Source organism: Danio rerio, chromosome 20 (genome assembly GCF_049306965.1).
Source record: "Danio rerio strain Tuebingen ecotype United States chromosome 20, GRCz12tu, whole genome shotgun sequence".
NCBI lineage: Eukaryota > Metazoa > Chordata > Actinopteri > Cypriniformes > Danionidae > Danio > Danio rerio.
In genome coordinates, this window is record NC_133195.1 from 39,039,216 (window position 1) to 39,061,730 (window position 22,515).

A 22,515-nucleotide genomic window follows, 5' to 3' on the forward strand; every position below is an offset into this window, starting at 1 on the left:
TAATAGATGCAAGTTGCGGCTCTATGCACGGAAAAAGACAACAGCAGTCTGGAGCCGAGAAGAGGAAGAAAGTACAAGACGAATCGTGTGCATCTCTTTCAGGTAGCTTCCATGAATCTGGAAAACATATTTTTGGTTGTTTAAGTAAATTAGTGAGGCTAATGTTTAAACTTCACAACTGCTATGCATTGTGCTTTAGACAGGACATGTTCTATGACTTTTCACGTTTGCCCCTCTTCCCCATGTTGCTGCTAATTACACAAACTCAATTAGTGTCATTAACTTGTGCAATACTTTACAATTCTGTTTGCACACTAGCTACATACACATACACTGCACAAATCTTTGCAGACAGCAATTATTATTGTTTATTGCTTTGTCTATTTCTATACATTTCTTATTGCTGTTATTGCTTGTATCACTGCAATGACAATAAAGTCTCTTTAGTATTTTTTGTGCATTACAGTATGAAATAACAAAACCGACTTATATTCTGTGATTTCTGGAAGATCAATAATATAAAATGAGTCAAGTTACTGTAAATTACGGCCAGAAACCATTTATATTGCATGAATTCATTAATGATTATTTTTTCTAAATGTTAACAAAGTTTTTTGTTTAAAAATACACCAATTCATTCTTAAAAACCACAATTGTCTTTGATTTATACTGAAAGCTAGGGTCAGTTTTTGTCACCATAGATTACAGTGCAAGTTAAATCCACATGTTAGTTGTAGTTTAGACACATTATGAAGAGTGCTGGGCTAGCCTATTGTTTTAATGGTATGTCATGAGCTTTCTTCTTTAAATGACTAATTTCTTCTGTATTGTTCATGGAGGTCAATGCTGAAACTTGTCACAAAAGAAGATGGGGTGGCCTGACCAGCACTGCGCCAAAGACACCAGCAGTTGCACAGGTACAGGATGCAGCACTGAGGACCGTCTATCTCTACAGGTACAGAGAGGGTTTTATTCCTTACCCTAAATGTTTGAAATTATGTTTCTGCAGAAGATATGACAGTGTTTATTTTGATGTAAGCTATTATTTTGTAATGTAAACATTTGAACGTTCAAGTATAATTTGAGGGTTTATATGCATATTTATGTATATAAATAAATAAGTAAATACATGTTTAAATGTTTGTGCGATTTTGTTCCTCTGTGGGGGCACCACAGTAAAATTTTGCTTAGGGCACCCTTTTGGCCAGCAGCGGCCCTTTGTCTGGGGGTTTGGTTTTAGAAGTACTTGGAGGTGAAGATGCTGGATGTGGTCTTGGACTGGTGTTGTTACATGTGGTTTGCGGTTATGAGGCCGGTTGGATGTACTGCCAAATGCTTATGGAGATAGAAAAATTAACTATAATTTCACAGGCAGAAGATCTAGTGGACATTTTTGCAGTCAGCATGCCAGTTGCATACTTCCTTAAAATGTCCTCAAAACTAGCCAACATTTCACAGGCCACAATCAACAACCTGATAACTCAATGTGAAGGAAATGTGTTGCACTGCGTGAGGCAAATGGTGATAACCATTTGTGCTCCCCTGGGCAAAAAAAGGGTAAAATAAGCATTTTTCTTGAGTTTATATAATATAATAATATGTTATATAATAATAGTAATATCATTTAATATATCATGAATCAGTTTAATATTATGAACACATTATGAACTATGCAGACTAAATCACCACTAGCTTAACGATATATCAAAATTTAAAGTCACTTCAATACATCAAACATAAAACATTGACAAATATAATTTTACAAAAAAAAAAAAAAAAAAGAATATATAAAAGAGAATATATGTACCTTCATCACTGGCTGACCAATGAAGATTGCTTTTACCAGATCAGCAATTTTAAAGAGTATCTCCACAATCACTCGCACAATAGGAGCAGACTGAGTTATAATAATAGTATTCTGCTCTGCTGCGAAACTGAGGTTAGCCATGAGTTCTGGAATCTGTTCCACTGGCAAGGTCTAAATTGCAAAATACCAAATATTAATGTTGGAATAATATTTAGTCTAATGGCCAAATAATTGTAGATACATGATCAAAAGATTACCTGAATTAGGTTAAGTAAATCACTAATAATCGCAAGTATACAGTTTTCATCTATTGCTGTCCAGCCATTTAAATCACATCTGTAAATGATGATGCCTTTTGTGCCGTTTGGACAGAATCCATTGGTCTGATTGGTTATATTTCCAATTCCAAGTTCTTTATTTAGACAGTCATATGCTGGAAAAGTATTAGATAATTATAGTCAGACAGAAACACTTGTATACTGTGCAGAAGAGACAGAAATAACAAGGATCCAAATATGGATGCACTGATGTATCGGCTGCTGACATTTATCAGCAGATATTAGATTGCTTTAAAGCTATTGTTATATCAACAATATAAATATGGCTACTTAATGTTCATTAGTTACATGGAAGAAATGAGCTGCACATCTTGTAAAATAACCTCAAAGCAAAATCATTAAATATTTGCAAAAAACTAAATATAATATGTACAAAATATCAGATCTGCATCTAATATGTTCAGTAGGTAGCACTTTAATATGAGCATTAACACCATGCCTTTTCCCGTCGCCGCACTGAAAGGCACTTTCATAAGCAAGAAACAGTTAAACAGACCATCTATAGACCAGCGAGAACGTTCGAGGTTACTAAAGTAACCCTTCGTTCCCCGAGGAGGGGAATGGAAGCACTATAAGTGGATTTGATGTTCTAAATCCACGTATGGGAGGATGAAAAGAGTATTGAACGGGCCAATGAAAGCAATGAATTGGCAGCGCAAGCTTACGCAGGTGTGCTGCATCGCCAATTAACTGAGCATATAAGCACACCTGGCGCCAGCAAACGCTACCCTTTTTAAGCTGAAGAGACTTTTAACAGCTAAGGGACAGTCATTATGGCGACGGAGTATAGTGCTTCCGTTCCCCTCCTCGGGGAACGAAGGGTTACTTTAGTAACCTCGAACGTTCCCCTTCGGAGGGAACTTCAGCACTATAAGTGGATTTGATGTTCTAAATCCACGTATGGGAGCCCATTGACAGCGCCATAATGACTGCACCTTACCAACACCCACCATGAGAGGGCAGTCAGGCAAGCGTGACGCACCCAAATCATGGGAGGCGCGGTCCTCCAACGTGCCCCTGGCCCTAACTTATCCCCACTTCAAAAGAAGCTTTACGGAATAGGTATATTTTTTTGGGAGTCACTAGCGTCTAGATAATTCTAGGAATATACGACAGTACGTTGGAAAGCGTGCCATCCCAGTGGGGAGGACGCTGCGGAGACCATCCGCACCCAATAGGGAGACAAATGGAATTACATATGGACTAACCCTGAGAAGGGGGAGTGCGCATAAGAAGGTGGTTAGCGGATAGGGAAAGCACTGGTCCACCCAGGGGGGGGAACTTGACCGTGGTGGAAAAGCATATGGGGATCACCAGCGGGGATCGGCCATAGCAGGCACCTGTACCCAAAAACGCGGGCTGACCAGCGGGCAGACCTAACGTAGTGGGCCAGCGAGTGACTCCTCCGCGGAGTCAGTGCTGGGGGCCTCGGAGGAATCTGCAGGGCTCACCGAATGGGGAACTATACTGACAGACAGGAGGGTGCATATCTCTCCGTGTTAGGGAAAAAAGGCACCGCAAGCGTGCTACAACACCCACCGAGTTGTTTCCTCAATCACCAAAGGTCCCTACACCCTTGAGGAAACCGGCTCCACTCGCAGATTGTAAAACCTTGCAAATGTGTTGGGTGTCGCCCAGCCCGCAGCTCTACAATGTCTGTTAAAGAAGCACCGCGCGCACACGCCCAAGAGAATGCAACGCTCCGAGTGGAGTGCGCACGCACTCCCGGGGGGCGCGGCTGACCTCTGCTCAAATAAGCACATGAAATGGCCTTCACAATCCAGTGGGATAAACGTTGTTTAGACACGGCACTTCCCTGCTGCCATCCGCCATAACAGACAAAGAGCTGCTCAGAAGATCTGAAGTACTGAGTACGGTCCACATAAACGCGCAAGGCGCGACTGGACAAGTAAATAAAGGGCTGGGTCTGCCTCTTCTGGGGGCAGCGCTTGCAGGGTTACTACCTGATCTCTAAAAGGAGTGGTAGAAACTTTGGGCAAATAACCCGGGCGGGGTCTCAGGATAATGTGAGAAATCCGGCCCGAATTCCAGGCACGAGTCACTGACCGAAATGCCTCCTGGTCCCCGACCCTCTTAATGGAGGCCAACGCGACCAGCAGAGCTGTCTTCAGGGAAAGAAATCTTAAGGATACTGAATCGAGCGGCTCGAAGGGATCAAATCGCAAGCTCGTGAGAACGAGGGCGAGATCCCAAGAGGGCGTGAGAAGGGGGCGAGTTGGATTAATTCGCCTAGCGCCTCTGAGGAACCGGATGATGAGGTTATGCTTTCCCACGGTGCCGCCAGCCACTGCATCATGGTGAGCAGAGATGGCGGCAACGTAAACCCTGAGAGTGGAGGGCGACAGCCTGCTATCCAGCTTCTCTGAAGGAAAGAGAGCACAACACTGATCTGGCAAGATCGGGGGGTCTTCTCCGCGAGAGACACACCATTCAGTGAATAGACTCCACTTCAGGGCGTAGGCGCACCTCGTGGAGGGGGCTCTAGCCTGAGTGATGGTATCAACCACCGGGGGCGGCAGGTTACCTAAGTCTTCCTTGCATCTATGAACCACACGTGGAGGTTCCAGAGATCGGGGCGAGGGTGCCAGATGGTGCCTTGTCCCTGAGAAAGTAGGCCTCTCTCAAAGGGATCTGCCATGGGAGGGCCGTCGCGAGGAGGGAGAGCTCTGATATCCAGGTCCGGTTGGGCCAGAGGGGCGCAACTAACAGAACCTGCTCCTCGTCCTCCCTGACCTTGCACAGTAACTGCGCGATCAGGCTCACTGGGGGAAACGCATACTTGCGTATGCCCCGAGGCCAGCTGTGGGCCAGTGCATCCATGCCGAGCGAGCCCTCGGTCAGGGAATAAAACAACTGGCAATGAGCGTTCTCGGGGGAAGCAAACAGATCAATCTGGGCCTCCCCGAATCGTGCCCATATCAGCTAGATAGACTCGGGGTGGAGTCTCCATTCTCCAGAGTGAATCAGCTGCCGTGAGAGCACATCGGCTGCACGGTTGAGCATACCTGGGATGTGAATGGCACGCAGCGACTTCAGCCGTGGGTGACTCCAGAGGAGCAGACGGCGGGCGAGCTGAGACATGCGGCAAGAGCGCATACCCCCCATGCGGTTGATATACGCTGCCGCCGCCGTACTGTCCGTCCTGACCAGCACGTGTTGCTGCTCCAGCACCAGAGAAAAACGGCGAAGAGCAAGGAACACTGCCAACAGCTCTAGGCGATTGATATGCCAATGCAGCTGGGCACCTACCGCAGCTGCATGCCCGCGACACACGGCTCCCCAGCCTGTGCTGGAAGCATCTGTTGAGACAACAACATGACTGGACACCTGTCCCAGAGGCACACCGGCCTGCAGGAACGAGGGGTCGTTCCAGGGGCTGAGGGTGCGGCGACACAGCGCAGTAACAGAGACTCGGTGTGTGCCTGCATGCCATGCGCGTCTTGGAACTCGATCTTGAAGCCAGTGCTGAAGTGTTCTCATATGGAGCAGTCCGAGCGGCATGACAGCCACAGCAGAAGCCATATGCCCCAGGAGCCTCTGAAAATATTTCAGGGGGACCACTATATTGCTGTCGAGCTCCCTCAGACAGTTCAGCAGCAGGCGAGCGCGCTCTCCGGAGAGGCGCGCTACCATGGTGACCGAGTCCAGCTCCATTCCGAGAAAAGAGATCCTCTGCACTGCATTCTACAACCCCAATTGGCGAAGATGCCAAGGCACCTCGTCTCTGTGCGCAGTCAATTACTCCCGAGAGTGGGCTAAAATCAGCCAATCGTCGAGACAATTGAGTACGCGGATGCCCGCGAGCCAAAGGGGCGCTAGGGCACCCTCCGCGAGTTTGGTGAAGACCCGCGGAGACAGAGAGAGCCCGAAGGGGAGGACCTTGTACTGCCATGCTCGACCTTCGAACGCAAACCGCAGAAACTGACGGTGGCGTGGAAGACTGGAGACATGAAAATACACGCCCTTCAGGTCTATGGCTGCATACCAATCCTGAGGGCGGACTCATCGAATTATGCGCTTCTGCGTAAGCATTCTGAACGACAGTTTGTGAAGGCAGCGATTCAAAACGTGCAGATCTAGGATTGGCCGTGACCCACCGCTCTTTTTGGGTACGATGAAGTACGGGCTGTAAAACCCGCTCTCCATCTCAGCTGGAGGTACCGACTCGATTGCACCCTTCGCCAGGAGGGCAGCAACCTCCTCTCGCAAAACAGGGGCAGACAGGTGATTGACCCTGGTGAATACATGCCCGTGAACTTGGGAGGCCGTTTCGAGAACTGCAGTTCGTAGCCGAGTCTGATCGCGGGTATGAGCCACCGCGAGGGGCTGGCCTGCGCTAACCAGGCAGGCAGAGCCCTCACTAATGACATCATCGCAGCAATCGTTGACGTACCCGCGGAGGGGCAGCGCAGAGCGGGTGTGCTAATCCGGGGAGCGCGAGGGTCCCACAGAAGAGCTGGAGGAGAGCGATTCGCTCTGGCTCCGCACCCTGACTCCGGAGGGGGGGCTTGGGGGCTGGGAGAAGGGAGACCGTCCCCCTAGCGCCCGTGAGCCGCTGGCGGAGCATGCAGACCCTGCGAGCTGAGAGGCGGCGCGTCCCAGACTGGCAGGGCCTGCAGTGCCCGTGAGCCACTGGCAGAGTGCACCGAACCTACGAGCTAGAGAGCTGAGCTCAAACTGGCAGATTTCGTAAAAGGTGCCGTTGGAAATGGCGCCCTGCCCTCCAGCGGGGAAAGAGCAAGTTCCCTCCTCTCCAGATGACCTGTCCCAGGGACGCTTTGCGGTCTGTTGCCGGACTTGGCGGCGTTCTGGGCAGGGGGAGTTGCCTGCTTCCGAGGTGCTCGACGCGCTCGCTTTGCCAGAGGCGAGTGCGGGGGCGGTGCAGCTCTCGTAGGCGGGCGCCTTCGGCGAGGAGCAGGTATGGATGGCACGGCGGGCGGAGCGGGCTTACGAGGCCGCCGATTAGACATCACCCATCGGACTGCTCTCTCACTGCCTCGAATTCCTGGGTGAATTCACAGACTGAGTCGCCGACCAGCTTGGGATATGGGGCGAGTCAAGAAAGCAGACTTTGTCAACTTCGCGCATATCAACCAAGTTTTGTTAGAGGTGGGGCTCCTGGACCACTAGTGTGGACATCGTCCTCCCCAAAGCACACGCAGCGGACTTAGTAGTCCGAAGAGCTTAGTCGGCTGCGGTGCGAAGCTCAAAAGCCTGGGTTGGACCCACCCTCGTGCAGCTCGGCCAGCGCCTGCGCTTGGTACCGCTGGTAGGTGGCTATCGCATGCAAGGCGGATGCAGCCTGGTCCGTAGCTTTGTAAGCTCTAGCTCCGAGGGAGCCGAAAACTCACAGGCTTTGGATGGGAGACGAGGCAGACCCCGCCTAGAAGAGGCGTCACGCGGATTAACCGCTATCGGACACTCAACCTGAGGAATCGCCACATACCCCCTGGCCGCTCCACCACCAAGAGTGGTGAGGGTGGAGGGACACGCAGCACGAGCAGAAAAAAGGTGCTCTTTAAGACCGCGTGAGCCTACTCTGCGTCGCCGGGAAGAAGGGAACGCCCCTCTAGTCGTTCCGGCCGCGGAGCTTGGGGATAAACCATCTCCAACCCACGGCCGAAGCAGCCCGGGAAAGCACGGTTAACACGTCCGTTTCAGTATCCGTTTTGACAGCGCTCACCTGCCCGAAGGGGGCGAGCGGGTCCGGATCATCGTCGGACAATGAAAGCCCACCCTCCGATGCCGCGGAAGACATCTGATCTCCGGTGTCAGCGAGTGTGAGAGCTACCATCTGATTAGATGGATCACTCCCAGCGCCCAAAGCTTGGATGGGGCGCTTGGAGGAGCGAGAGGTCCGCGAGCCCTTAGGCGGCGGATTATCTTTCGCTGGAACCCTCAGATCTGCCCGAGCGCCCGCTGCAGAGCAGAAGGCGACTGGGGTGGCTCGCTCTCTCACGAAAGTTAGCCGTGATCTCAACTGCGCGACGGTCATGGCATCGTAGTGACGACATGAACCGCCCCCGAGCACCACATTAACATGCTGGACCCCCAAACATGTAATGCAGTGATCGTGCCCATCATCCGGAGCCAGGAAACCCCCGCAACCAGAAACGCACAGTCGGAGTACCGTCCTGAAAAGGACGTGCTGCACAACTGTGTTGCTCTTTTAGGTTATGCTTTGCAACAATACGCACCGCTCTGGAGGACCGGACCCAAAGGGACGCCAGGCAAGGGAGAAACCCAGCTCGACCATCTGCCGCTGCGTGGACTCGCTCTGGACCGCTCTGGTCGCTCTCGTTCGCTCGAAGTGGCTGTGGATCAGCAGGAGGAACCCTCATGAACTCGATCAGAAAAGTCTCTGAAGCGAAAAGGGTAGCGTTTGCTGGCGCCAGGTGTGCTTATATGCTCAGTTAATTGGCGATGCAGCACACCTGCGCAAGCTTGCGCTGCCAATTCATTGCTTTCATTGGCCTGTTCAATACTCTTTCAGACGAGCGGCTTCTGAACCGAATCCTCCCATACGTGGATTTAGAACATCAAATCCACTTATAGTGCTTCCGTTCCCCCCGAAGGGGAATGAGAGATTAGCCTTCTCATTGTTTACTTTCACTTTCACTGTTTTTTGTGGAAACGTGTTGTGGGCAAATCTAAGCTTATTTTTAACAAAACAAATATAATTATGCATTTAATAAATACTACTACTAATAATAATTACATTATACAAAGGCAAGTTGTCATGAATGAACTGAAAAAGACCCCTGAGATGATGAAGGCAGTGTTTTTTATATTTATGCAGAAAATAATAATTTTTGTATAGATATTTGCATATTGCTGTACATCCTGTGTGTATTAAACAATGTTTAAGTAAGCACACAACTGACGCACTCTGCACTGGACTTTATACCTCCTCTTAGCGTTCAATTGAGCAGTCTATTTTAGATCCTCAGAATAGCAATGCACCTTAACACATCTCATTTTTTAGACCAGAACGCCTATGGGCGCACATATTACCACAAATGCATTTGCTTACTAAACAGCGTGGTGCAACACGTCAAAACGATACTTGGGTCAAGCTGAAAGTAGCAAATAATATTTGCGTCACCCCTTGCGCCGGGTGTATGATAGGGCCTTTAGTGTGTAGTCAAGATAATGTGTTGCCGCACTGGATCGGCTTGTTTAAAGCTGCAAGTGTAACAGAGGTCGTGATTAAACATCTCTGGTCACACATTGTCAAAAAAGTGCCACTTAATCTCAAGTCAGAATTGTGTATTTAGTCGGAGGCCATTTGAATATAGTTAAGTTTATTGCACCAAACTTTTTTGTGGTGGTCATGGATGCAAAATTCTTGTCTAGTGTAGTAAAAGTTCAGTGCCAAGGACATTATATGTGGCTGTGAGTGAGTGTGATCATCTGTATAATGACATTGCACATGCAGCTCCTAACAGAAGGCACTGGCTGAAATTGGCCAAATGAACGGCCAGTCACCTTTCAAGTCATAAAAAAATCTTCCGATTCTGGTCTCTGGGCAGTTGATTTTTGCATCTCTAGTACTGTATGCAGTTTAACAATATTGATATTGGATTATTACTACTATTTTTTTTTTTTTTTATAAATTGGTTTATAAAAATTCTAGTTGTGCATTCCAAGATCAAATAATTTCAAAAAGCAAAAAAGCAGTCAAAACCAGAAAAACTGGTGTGATGTGATTCAAACAAAAAAGTGTGACGCATTAATGCAACATTAATATAGGATGTGCAATACATAGAATCTTTTTTTTCAGCAGAATTATAGATCCGTGTCAGTGTCATATACTGTAAGTTCACCTACTCCTGCATCTAGGAAAGCCACGAGAGAAGAAAAATAAATCTAAAACTAAATTGGTTATTCCAATGAGGCTGGATATTGGAGATTATTACTGTATAACTTTTAAAGAAGTTACCACACTGGTTAATAATAAAAGCAAAATAAGGAAGGGAGCTCCTCATTGTTTATAAAATAAAAAATACACCAAATGGCCAGATGGACAGATAGGCCAAATGGAAAAGTGTCATATATTAGATATTATTATTATTATTATTATTATTACTATTATTATTTCTTAAGAGTATTTTTATAGTCTTGTATTGTGTGATATAAAAGTTAAAAGCTATAATAAACAAACAAATAATCCAATGTTACTGCACAAGAGTAAAAAAGCTGAAAAGGATGAGAAAAATAAAAGCTTACATTGATTAGTACTCTTCACTGTGACTCTGCTCTGGCTATAACTGTATGCAAGGAGTTGCGGCAGTCCCTTGAGGCGACATGTAAAGGTTTCCTCTGTACAATTTTCACTTGGAGTTGTGTAGTTTAATGTGATGCCATCAGGTCCATTCTCTGTTAAATCACAATTAATTTTTACTAAAGGATGGTGGATTTTTAAAGCATAAATAGTGACTTCTGAAATTTTATTGGTAAAAAAAAGACCACCAATTTGAATGAACAACCTGAATCTTGAACTGTTTCACCCTGGACCCACTCAATATTGTAGCCAGCATCAACAGAACATTTCAGTAGGAAACTGCTCCCATCACATGGTAGAACACGGTAATCATTACCCACATTTATGTTGGGACGTTGTTTGATAACAATGTTTTGCCACTGAATGTAAGGTATTGTGGTCCGTTCTATGAAGCATGAATATTGACCTGCGAAAGAGCAATAAATCAAAACAGAATCCTTATTAATTTACAAAGGAACTTTGTTTATTGAAAGATGTTTCTTAAAATGAAAGAACTTTATCATAACACTCCTTGCTCCCTCAACAAGAAAGCACTGCTCAAATTATACCACAACATTACCAGAATCTCTCACCTACTTCACCAACAAATGGGGAAAACCCGGAACACCAAAACTCGCCCCGCCCCGAATTCTCTGCCTAAACTTTCTCCACCGGTTTAAGTACCCAAAAGAACAAACAGAACTAACCATGCCCCCCAGCCACACGTCCTCTAGTCATCGTCCTCAGGAAACCCAGACCACACTCCACCGTTCATCGTCTACTGAACCTTAAGACATTCAAACGGACAACCTCAGATCGTCCATCTAGCCACCAGCCCCCCTTCAAATTTTTCCTCCAGTCCCACTCTCCCTACTCCATTTGTCCACCCCCCCAAAATCAAGATGCTCCTATTGCTACAACCCCCCAGCTCAGATCAATCATTTTCCTTCTTACCCTTCTATCCCTCCTAGCTCTATCTCTAGCTGTTCCCCCCAGCAAACTACCCCTCTTCCAGCCTTCCAGCCTTCGTTTTGGCTGTTAGCTTCAGCAGCGGATCCCTATTTAACCCCAGTCCCTCACTATTCGAAACTGATATTGCCTTTAACCACCTCTTCTATAACCTCTATGAAGCCGTAGCCCCCAGAACTCTCCAATCATACTTCACAGCTTAAAATACTTTCAAACACTTCCATTCACTCTTTAAAGCTCATTTACCCGATTTCTCCCTCCTCTCCATCACTTCATTTATTTCCTACCAGCATATGCCAAAAATATCCAAGCAAGCCCCATCAAAAGCTATTTAAACGGCACCTAATTTTTTTCATAAATTGATTCACATAGCCTTTTCTGACGCCATAACTAACTCCCAAACAAACTTTCTCATTAAAGGCATACAGAAAGCCCACCCCTCCCCCCCAGATCCTAGACAACCCGTCACGCTCAGCATTCTCTCTAAATGCATAGCTACCCTCCACAAAGACTACCAGTCGATACACACAGCCGCACCCTTGATACTATGTTTAACCTAGCATTTTTTTGGTTTCCTCAGGTACTCTGAGTTAACCACAACCTCCAAATGTAACCCAGTTATTCACCCCACAATTTCAGATTTAACTGTGTCGAATAAAGAAACCCTTACTCAAACAAAGAAAGCAAGACAGACCAATCCAGGAAAGGCCATTTTTTTATATCTTTGACCTCCCTGACAAAATCCCAACAACCTCTCCCCCCTCTTCGTAGATGACGCTAACCACCCTGTAACATGATTTTTGGTTCCAAAAGCACTTAAAAGACTTCCTCAGCCTTCGTTCTTCAAGCATCCAAGCTCTCCGCTAACCCCTTTCTCGGACCCTCTGCATCAAGGGCTCCGATTCCCTTTAGCGTTGAGTTTCTCCGCTTCCCTGTTTCTCATCCTTATAGTGTTGAGTCTGTCTGCTACTTTTCTTTCCTTTAAGCAATAAGCTCAGCTTCTATAATTTTCCTTCTGCAAAGGCCCTCACTCCCCAGCTTTAAATAATTTTTTTCCTTCCTTCAAACATCGAGTTCTCTGCTCCCTTCCAGCATCGAGTCTCTCCACCCCTTCCCTTCCTTCTAGTGTCGAGTGCTCCACTTAGAGTGTTCGAGTCTCTCTGCTGTCCAAGTGTTGAATGCTCCGCTTCCTTCAAGCGTCGATTCTGACCCACTTTTCTTTCTGCCTTGCAACGTAGAGTGCACCGTTTACTTCAAGGATCAAGTCTCTCTGCATGTCTTTTTTCTTTTCAGTGTCGAGTTTCTCCGCTCCTTTCCTTTTCTTATAGCACAAGCTTTGCTTCTCTATCTTCCTTCTGCTTAAGCCATCACTCCCCAGCTCTGACTCCAGCAGGAGTGTCCCGAGCTCAACTTCCACAGGAGTTATTCCCAGCCTCTTTTCCCCTCCCTGCACAGACTCCTGCAGGAGCCTGCATTTACCCCCGCTCCTGCGGGAGCCTCTCTTTCTCCTATTCTTTCTCAACAATTATTCAGCAGCCGGATATAGCATTGATTTCCTTACCCTTTGGAGTGTACTTCAATATGCCGCTGCTGTCCTGAGCAAAAAGCTTCTTGGGGGATTCTCGACATTTACCTGAGTTTAAAACTCCCCTCTTGCCCTGCAAACTCAGGGTATCACTCCTGCGGGAGACAGGGCTGCGGGGCCTTGAGTCCCGGGCTCAAGGATCTTATGAGCTTATGGCTCTCCCCTGGGACAGCATGCCAAACCAGCTTTATTACCAATCATCAAGTGTGAACTCTGAAATTCATTTTATTATTACCTCTTTAGTAAAATCAATTATTATTATAGTAACCCAATTACATTTTTCAGCTCTTGATCCAAAATTAAACACTTTTCAAACCCTTAAGTTACTAACGTATGATCACCACCTGTAAAAACCCTTTTTTTAAAGTAAAGATAGTTGCTTTTTACATTGCGTAATGATCCTAAAATAGGATTGTGCAATATAAGATGTCAAATGTAAGACCAATATAAATTTTGTGTCACTCACCACTGTCAGTTTCAGTAATGTTTTTCACTGTGAGAGTGCTGTTGTCGCTTGAAAGTGAATACATTGTGCTGTCAAGTGCAGGATCTTTGTTATTCACTCTCCATGTTATTTGCCCTTTTACAAAGTCCGGCTGTGTACATTTCAGGTGCAACTTTTGCAGAGGATAAACTTGACCCATTATAAAGTCCTTTTGATCTAAACAAAAATATGAAAACAAAAACCTTAATTATAGCATAATAAGCATGATGCATTCAAGACATGGGAAGAGTTTAAGATTTAACACTGAATATCTTTACCACTTTGAGCAAAAGCATCTGCAGGTAAAATTATTCCTTGTGCCTGTAGTGAGCTGGAAAGATCTGCGTTTGCTGTTGAAAAATCAAGGTTGTTGGATGTTGTGCTTATTGTGTAGTCTGCCAATACACTACCAGGCCTTTGGAGGAAACACAAGACCCTGTATTTACATTTGAATTGGATAGAAAATAAATAGGAAACATTTATTTGAAAAATTAAAAGAATTTAAAGGTAAATTATACAGTACCTGAAGGCATTAACCTTCACAGACTTACTAATGTAGCCTTTTAAATAAGTAGAATAACTTGAGTCAATCTGTAAAAAGCAAAAGTACTAAATGTATGATCAATTACATATTATAATAAGAGAATAAAAAAAGTTGTTTTCTTAGTATCACTACACCATATGAATATATGAAACAAGCCACCCACCAATCCATTAATTCCTGTCTATTGACAGCCCAAAGTTAATCAAGATTTCTATGTTTGGTCATGTAGATATTTTTTAAACCAAACAATTGCTGGGTTCTTTCATACAAGGTGTTGCAATGAGAATACTGTGATTATACTTTTTGTTGTTGATGTTGTTGATTTAAGTAAAAAAAAAAAAAAAACTATAAATATAACAATAAATATATAATTTTGTATAAAAAATACAAAAAATAAATAAATAAATAGTTATCATGTTACATATAATTTATAATAAAAATATAATTAAGTATAAAAGCAAACATATGGTATTTTCACAAAAAATAGGTAGATTGATAGATGGATAAAATAAACATTAAATACTTACAGATGATTCAAGCTTTCCAGATAAATCTTTGAAAGTTGGGTTATTAGGGTCAGCAAGATTTGTGTCAAAAGTCTGAGATATTTTCAATGACATTCCAATAACTGTAAAACAATATTTTATGTACATTGTATGGAGATATTTTAGTCTCAATATTAATATGAATATACAAATAATATACTAACATAGAATGAATATTTAGAAGCATTTAGAAACTCATTATAAATGTGTTATTTTCCTATCCTTGTTTAAAAGAAAATATATTCATTCATATAAAAAAAATTATTGTTAAACTTTTTCTTTATTTTTTTTTACTTATTAAAAAATAATGAATTAAATTTTATATTTATTTAAAAAGCAGATGTGCTTGAGGATCTATTGGCTTTTATAAAGACACAAAACAATAATTTAGGTCACACTTTATTTTAAAGGGCTCCTATTTTACCTTTTTGATGACAGAGGCGCTAGGGGAACAAATCAATTCCTCAGGTGGAGTCTCTCGTGACCAGAACCTACACAGCTTCAGGTCAGGCTGCCTCCATCTTATAAAGCCACCTATCAGCGCTACTAAGCACAGAAGTTTGCTAAGCTGCATGAGGATAGTTATTCCCCAAGCTTAATGCATGAGGTCTTCACGGTGAGTGACTACACTCTCATAACCACCAAGTCGGCTGCTCGTGCCCTGAGGAAGACGATGTCCACATTAGTGGAATCCAGAACGGCCCCTTTGGCTGTACCTGGCCGATATGCGTGACGTTGACAAGCTGCTCTCCCCACTGCCTCATCCACCTCGGCCGCCCCTTGCCGAGGTCATCCAACTGTGGTCACAACACCTGCTTCATCTCTGCATCCCACTCTACCGGTCCCGTGGTAGCATCGAGCATCAAGCAACTCACAGGATGGAAATGCCCCCACCTCAGAGCGTCGTTAAGTCCAGTAAGAGGACCACAAAGTGACCTTGAGACGGGCCACTCAGAGAGAAAGGGACCTGCTCTTTTTTCGGTGATCACAGTTGGTTACATAAGCGACTAAAATCACTACTGATGACCTCCGGGTGTGCAAACCCGAGCCTTGCCAGTCTGGGACGCTCACAGTGCTGGGCCATATTGGAGGGAGGAAGGTAAGAGAAAATCTTTTATTTTCAGCTCTTTCTCGAGTCACTCTGCTTCCTGGGGTGAGCACTTCCCTCCCGAGCTCCCTTTTTTCTGGCATGTCAGTTATCGATCCGATGGTGCATTAGCTCGGGCTCTGCCAGCCTGGTTAGCGCTGCCCAGCCTGTTGCGGTGGCTCATGCAAATGGTCAGACAGCTACGCAATACAGTTCACTTTACACCCTCCCAAGTTCATGCGTGTACAGTTCACAAGAGTCAGTCCCGTATCTGCCCCTGTCTTGAGAGAGGAGATTGCTGTCCTCCTGGCAAAGGATGCAATTAAGCCACACCCTCCAGGGTTTGCAGCTCTAGACCAGAAGGATGCATACTTTCATGTCTCCGTTCTTTCATGCCACGGTCCTTTCCTCTGGGTTGCGTTCGATGGTCGAGCATGACAGTACAAATTTCTCCCCTTCAGGTCATTGGAGGGTGCCCTACTGCCTCTTCAGCTCGTGGGCATACACATATTCAATCATCTCGACAACTGGCCCAACCTAGCTTCATTTGGGGATCAATTGATTATGCACAGGAAAACTGTGCTCTGGCACGTTGACCAGGTGGGGCTTTGGGTCAACCTAAAGAAGAGCAAGCTGTGCCCTGTGCAGAGAATCTCCTATCTCGGGATAAAACTTGACTCAATCTCCATGGTGGCACCCCTCTTAGAGGAGCGCACCAGGCTGGTGCTGTCTTGTCTGAGTACTCTTGACAAGAAAACAGAGGTTCCACTGCAAACTTTTCAGAGCCTTCTTGGGCATATGGTATTCAGGTTGCTTCATATAAGACCACTTCAACACTGGCTTCATGGTCGGGTCCACAGACAGGCATGGCACATGAACACACACAGAGTTTACATCTCACGGATGTATCACCGCACCCTCAGTTTTCTAGAACATGTATCCAGGCATGTTTTCGTATCAACAGATGCCTCCAACACAGGCTGGGGAATTGTGTGTAACTAGCATGCAGCTGTGGGTTTGTGGACCAGACCCCGACTACATTGGCACATCAACTGCCTAGAGCTGTTGACAGTGTTTCTTGCTCTCTGCCGTTTTTCACCAGTTTTAGTTCATATAATTCCCTCTGAACTACAGGGGTGTGCATTTCTTTGTAGTAAAGCCCACTGCTGCCTCTATCTTGCAGAAAGAGATTGCAGTCCTACTGGCGAAGGGCACAATCAAACTTGTCCTGGATCTGTACATCTTGAATAAGTATCTGTATAAGATACCATTCAGGATGCTCATGCAGAAACACATCATCACATGTGTCCATCCCCAGGATTGGTTTAAATCAATCAAACTGAAGGACACGTTTTTTTTCATGTTTCAATACTTCCTTGACATGACATGAAATGAAATGCGTTCATTTATATGTTGAACGCATACACGTTCTCAACTACCTTGATTGATTGTCTAATCCTAGCTAAATCTAGGGAGTATTGGAAATGTGCAGGGATCTGGTGCTCATGCATCAGAGCCGTTTGACGTTACAGGTCAACCAAGAAAAGAGAAAGCTCTCTCCACTCCATGGATTGGGGCACAGTGTACAATGAGCATGTAGCTGTGGGTCAGAGGATCATGGAGGAAGGTGAAGTCTATTTGTTGAGTGGTATAATTCTTGTAGAGGAGGGTGGGCTGTTGCCCTCTACATTGAAGGTTTATTTTGCTGCCATTTCCACTCATCATGAGTTGGTGAATGGCCGGACCTTGGTGAAGCATGACCTGGTCGTCCAGTTCATCAGAGGCACTAGAGGGCTCAATCCACCTCACACTCATTTCATACCCTCTTGGGATCTCTTTGTAGTCCTTTCCAGACTGCAGAGACATACATTTGAACTGCTTGAGTCAGTATCTTTTAAGATCCTGTTGCTTAAGACAGCTCTGCTGTCCATGCTGGCGTCGTTCAAGAGGGTCTTTGACCTGGAGGCATTTTCAGTCAATCATGAATTTTGGCCGGCTTACTCCACTTAATTATGAGATCTAAGCCCGTCTATGTGCTCAAGATTCTTACCACTACTTTTAGGGACCAGGTCGTGAACCTGCAAGCACTGCCCCGGAGGAGGCAGACCCAGCCCTCTTGCTGCTGTGTCCCATCCACGCATTGCTCGAGCAATTGAACCACACTCAGAGCATAAGATCCTCTGAGCAGCTCTTTGTCTTTTTTGGAGGTCAGCAAAAGGGAAGTGCCGTATCTAAATAGTTTGGCGTACTAGATAGTGGGTGCCATTACCCTTGCATACCATACTCAAGACGAGCCATGTGCCCCAAGGGTGAGAGCACTGCTAGACTAGTGGTGTCGCCTCCTAATTGTTAGCATGAGGCACCTGTCTTTGGTAGAGCTGTGGGCTAGGTGACACCAAACACATTCATGAGAATCTATAATGTAGGGCCGCTTTCCTCCTGGGTTGCTGAGCAACACCAGTCAGTGGGGAGAAAGTTTAGCTTTTTGTCAAAAACGCTTGTTGTGCCATGCTCCATAACCCAGAGCTATGTGTGCATTATACTGCTTTGCTCGTTTAAGCCCCATTAGTGAACCCATTAGTGAGTTCCTTCAAGGCCCCCTTTACCGGACTTGGCGGAGGTGCCAGGCAGTGTTGGGTATAATTGGGTACAAATTAACTATTTATGGTAATTAGTTAATGAATTACTTTTGATTTTCAGGTAATTTAAACTTATAATGTACTTGTTTAAATACTGTACATTAATTCAACAGTTCTGGATCAATTAATTAAATGGAGCAGAGTTATTAATCTATCAAGTAGATTGAACATGCTTAAAAAACAATGCACGGAGCTAGAAATATATGTCAATATATGGTATGCACGGAATATTGTGTCATTTTAATTTAATTGTCTTGTGTTTTGATACATATAATGTTTATAATTCTTAAAGTGTTACAATTTGTAATAAAGCTAAAATGTCCTGTTTGGCTTAGGTTTAAATAATTAAAAGAGTTTAATTTCTATTGTCTATGCCGCATTGAGATATATATGTTTTATATTTATATGTTAAATTTTTTCAAGTATTTAATTATTTGGTAGCTGAGTTACTTTCCAAATACTGTAATTAAACAAAGTTATTTAAGTACAATTTTATTAATGTTATTAGTAATTAAATACTTTTTTAAAGTAACTTACTCAGCACTGGAGCCAGGTGCGGGACCATTGCTTTGTATGCTTGCTTGGTCAACCCATGTTCTGGGGTACGGTGCCAGCTATGTGTGGCCCCCTTTTCAGACGACCCATGGGCAATGTCAGCCATGGTAAGTCCTCCTACATAGGCAGACATATGTTTTCTCTACCAGCCAACCATCTATTGTATGTTGTGCTCCCCCTAACAAGGGCGAGCCCATATGTGTCTTTGTCACAGGTCTCCTCATTTGGGTAGCAGCGACCTCTGAAAGCTTTCCCAAAGTAAAAGTACATATTCTGCATCTTATGCTACATTCCTAATCCTACAATATATACAGTACACTTAACTATTGCCCTAATATTAGGAACAAACTAATTAGGTGTTTATTGATGCAAATGTTTTAGTTAGTAGTTTGGTAATAGCGAGAATTGAACCCTAAATAAACTGTGACCAAATAATAAATTGTTTTTGCATTGTTCTTGGAAGCTTATCTTTGCAATACAACAAAAGAACCAATAAGAAAAGTTCCCAGAATCTTCTTATATTGTTTCTCAGAAAATGAATTATACAGGAACCATATAAATACATTAGAAGAACATTCGGTTTTTGCCATTCGCTCTTACCAGTAGTCATGTCAACTTCAAGGATATTTATGCTGCTCAGAGCATAAGGCAGTGGGATTGATGTGATGTTGTTCACCAGGGTAAAGTCAAATAAACTGACATCAATTCCACTATCATACTTGTACAGCATTTCTGCAAGAACAAAAAAAAAAATTAATTACACTTACATTGTTAAAAAAAAAACCTTAGATGCACATTTTCAAGGATTTTTATTTATCAATGCCACCATATGTGCATAGAGAAATTTAAATGCTTGGACCCACTTTCCATTAAGGGGCTGTAACTTATAAGTAATTACACTAAAATTAGTCATGTGTTTCAATGCACTTATTGTGTAAATACATGTTTTTACACGGTACTTATGATTCATTAAATGCATGCATCTAATAACGGTAATCTCTAGTCTTTAAATACACAGTTTACCATCCCTTGTAGCTTAATCCAATTTATTTAAGTATCGGAGTGAATCACAAATTAAGGTGTGTATAACAACTTTTAAAATTATAATACAGCAGCAAATCGCAACACTGCTCATTGTTGATACATACCCATGTCTACATTTAGGCGTTTCTTTTCTAGATGGCTTTTGAAAACACTATCAGTTGTGTTTAGGGAAGGGGTGGGCAGTCTTTCAGCCAGCTAGTCGGCTAGAATGTATAATGCAGCCGCTGGTGGATTTATGGGAGAAAAGGACGGTCGAATGAGATTCACTAGAGAATTTTGAGATCCTCAAAAACGTATACATCGACCTCTGGTGGATTTGCAAAAACTACCAGCAAATGTAGCTCTGGGAAAGGATTTTGCGGTCCCAAATGTATCCAGAATTAGCCTGGGTTGGCAAAGTTTTGAAAAAACTAACTGTGCAAAGGGAGAAAGCAGGTTCTGAAACAGCCAGCCTGGTGTGAAAGCAAAAATAGAAATACCAAAATTTATGTGGACAGTTGTAAGTCGTGTCGTCTCTCGACTGTATGGATATGGATTATGCACACATAATTTTTGCTTTAAAATACATAATAATAAAAATCTCAGAACTAATACAATGCCAGATGTACACATGTACATCTCCAAGAACATTGTTTGGTCTGGAAAACATCTGCTATGTAGAAAGATCTTAAAAACATCTTTAAATGGTTTATTTATGACATTCTAGCCTGAACACCTGTCTATATGTCTATGTATACAAAAACATCAAATAGATGGTGATCTGCAATCCCATACAGATATATGATGAATTAAATTGATGTAAATTACATACATAAATTAGTTCATACATATTCTTCATCACATATTCATTACATGTTTTTCAACCATTGTAATTTTTATGTACCTTGGGAATGACAGATTTAACTCCTGCACAGTGGCCAGAGGGACTTTGAGCCATTGTTCTTGCAAAATTGTGGCCAGGTCACTACATCATGCTGGTAGAGGAAAACATTTCCTGACTAGCTGCTACAAAACACCCCAAAGTCGCTCAGTAACATTTAGATCTGGGCACCGTGCAGCCCATGGGAGATGTTCAACTTAACATTCATGTTCATCTAATCACTCTGTCAACAGTCTTGCTGTTTGTATTGGTGCATTATCATCCTGATACACAACACCACCTTCAAGAAAAAATCAATTAAGATTGGCCACCAGGCTGGTCAAGTTTAGCCATGAATCCTCTAACACTAAATTGACCAGTGTTTTAGTTTCATTAATTTTTGTACTTTGCATTGCCATTTATCAGATTTATATGTGGGATGCATGTTTATTAAAAATGTAAAAATGTCCACAATGCATCTGTGCAATTATCAACCAGTTGTTCAGTTTATTTCTTTTGCAAATTTTTCTCAAATAGGGTTCCACTTCCTGTATTTTCAGGTGTTTCAGGCAACTCAAGTGTAAAACAGTGTAAAATTGTCATTTCAAGAAATCACTGTGCAATAGAATGAATTACTAAAAATGAGCTGACATCTGAATTCAGATGCGATATTCAAGTGGCCTTTGTGAATAAAACAAAAAAATTGTCTGACAACAGTTAACTGATCAATATTTGATACCTTTTTACCAGTGGGAGTCTTGTAATTTTGTTCACATTCTCCACTTATAACCACAGATAGTGCTTTCCACTGTATTTTTGTTTGTAGTCAGCATGCACTCAAATTCTCTTTGTTTTTACAGTTGTAAATATAAACTTCCATAGACTAATCAAGATTTAGGATTAAATAATGCACCAAATGAACATCTGTTCACTGTCACTATGGTTAAAGGTGATCACCACAAAAATAATTGCTCGTCACACAGACAGTATTCGTCCTACTATCGTATACACCTGTTTGAACATGGCATTTTGTGACTCAACACCTATAAGAAAATGTTAAGAGTTGATTTATAAAACGTTGTGGTGAACCTTCCTAAAATTGAATGTACTGCAGAATACATTTTCATTTATTTATTAGTGATTATTGCTCACATTATTTAAACTTCATATTAAGATTTAAGTTAAATATTTACTTGGAGTTCACTAATAGCTCGCACATTCTCTTGTTCAAGTATTTGTAATAGTATAGATCTTGTATCTTGTAATAGATTACAAATTTTGTGCGCAGTAAGTGACTTTTTTCATCACTGTTTTTTGCTTGTGCCACATTTAAAAATAGGACCCCTCGTCTAAAACACTGAATTTGTAAACAAAGCAATGGCATATCTATCTCACAAAACAAATAGCTAATTAAGGAGAATAAGTAATCATTATTATTATTAGACAAAAAAACATCATTATTACTTTATTTTAGTAGAGAAAACAACTGTAACCAGACCTGTGCTTCCACGTCTTATATGATGAGTTGGGCCATCACTAAACTAGAAAGATGTAGAAACGAAAGAAAGGGTTCTCACTGTGACATAGTATATACATACTATACATACTGTATACATACATATACATATACATAGTCACATACACATAGTCAGGTCCATAAATATTGGGACTTAGACAAAATTCTAACAGTTTTGGCTCTATACACCAACACAATGGATTTGAAATTAAACTAATATGATGTGCATTAACTGCAGACTATCAGCTTTGAGGGTATT

At 43.3% G+C, this 22,515-nt stretch overlaps 1 protein-coding gene across 3 annotated transcripts in view; it reads right to left on the bottom strand.

Annotated features, from left to right (window-relative positions):
* LOC100535565 (adhesion G protein-coupled receptor F5-like) overlaps nucleotides 1-22,515 on the bottom strand; it is a 30,760-nt gene that overhangs the window by 6,731 nt on the left and 1,514 nt on the right. Inside the window, exons 4-14 of one of the 3 annotated variants that reach the window (XM_073933530.1) lie at nucleotides 22,239-22,281; nucleotides 19,438-19,569; nucleotides 18,820-18,954; nucleotides 14,539-14,639; nucleotides 13,991-14,058; nucleotides 13,746-13,882; nucleotides 13,450-13,644; nucleotides 10,656-10,856; nucleotides 10,396-10,545; nucleotides 2,065-2,240; nucleotides 1,808-1,978 (exon numbers count right to left, since the gene is read on the bottom strand). In XM_073933530.1, the coding sequence (XP_073789631.1) occupies nucleotides 1,808-1,978; nucleotides 2,065-2,240; nucleotides 10,396-10,545; nucleotides 10,656-10,856; nucleotides 13,450-13,644; nucleotides 13,746-13,882; nucleotides 13,991-14,058; nucleotides 14,539-14,639; nucleotides 18,820-18,954; nucleotides 19,438-19,569; nucleotides 22,239-22,281 (1,509 nt within the window). Of the gene's footprint in view, nucleotides 1-1,215; nucleotides 1,442-1,807; nucleotides 1,979-2,064; nucleotides 2,241-10,395; nucleotides 10,546-10,655; nucleotides 10,857-13,449; nucleotides 13,645-13,745; nucleotides 13,883-13,990; nucleotides 14,059-14,538; nucleotides 14,640-18,819; nucleotides 18,955-19,437; nucleotides 19,570-22,238; nucleotides 22,282-22,515 lie in introns of those variants that run through there. The other 2 variants (XM_073933531.1, XM_073933532.1) reach the window with 2 other exon arrangements.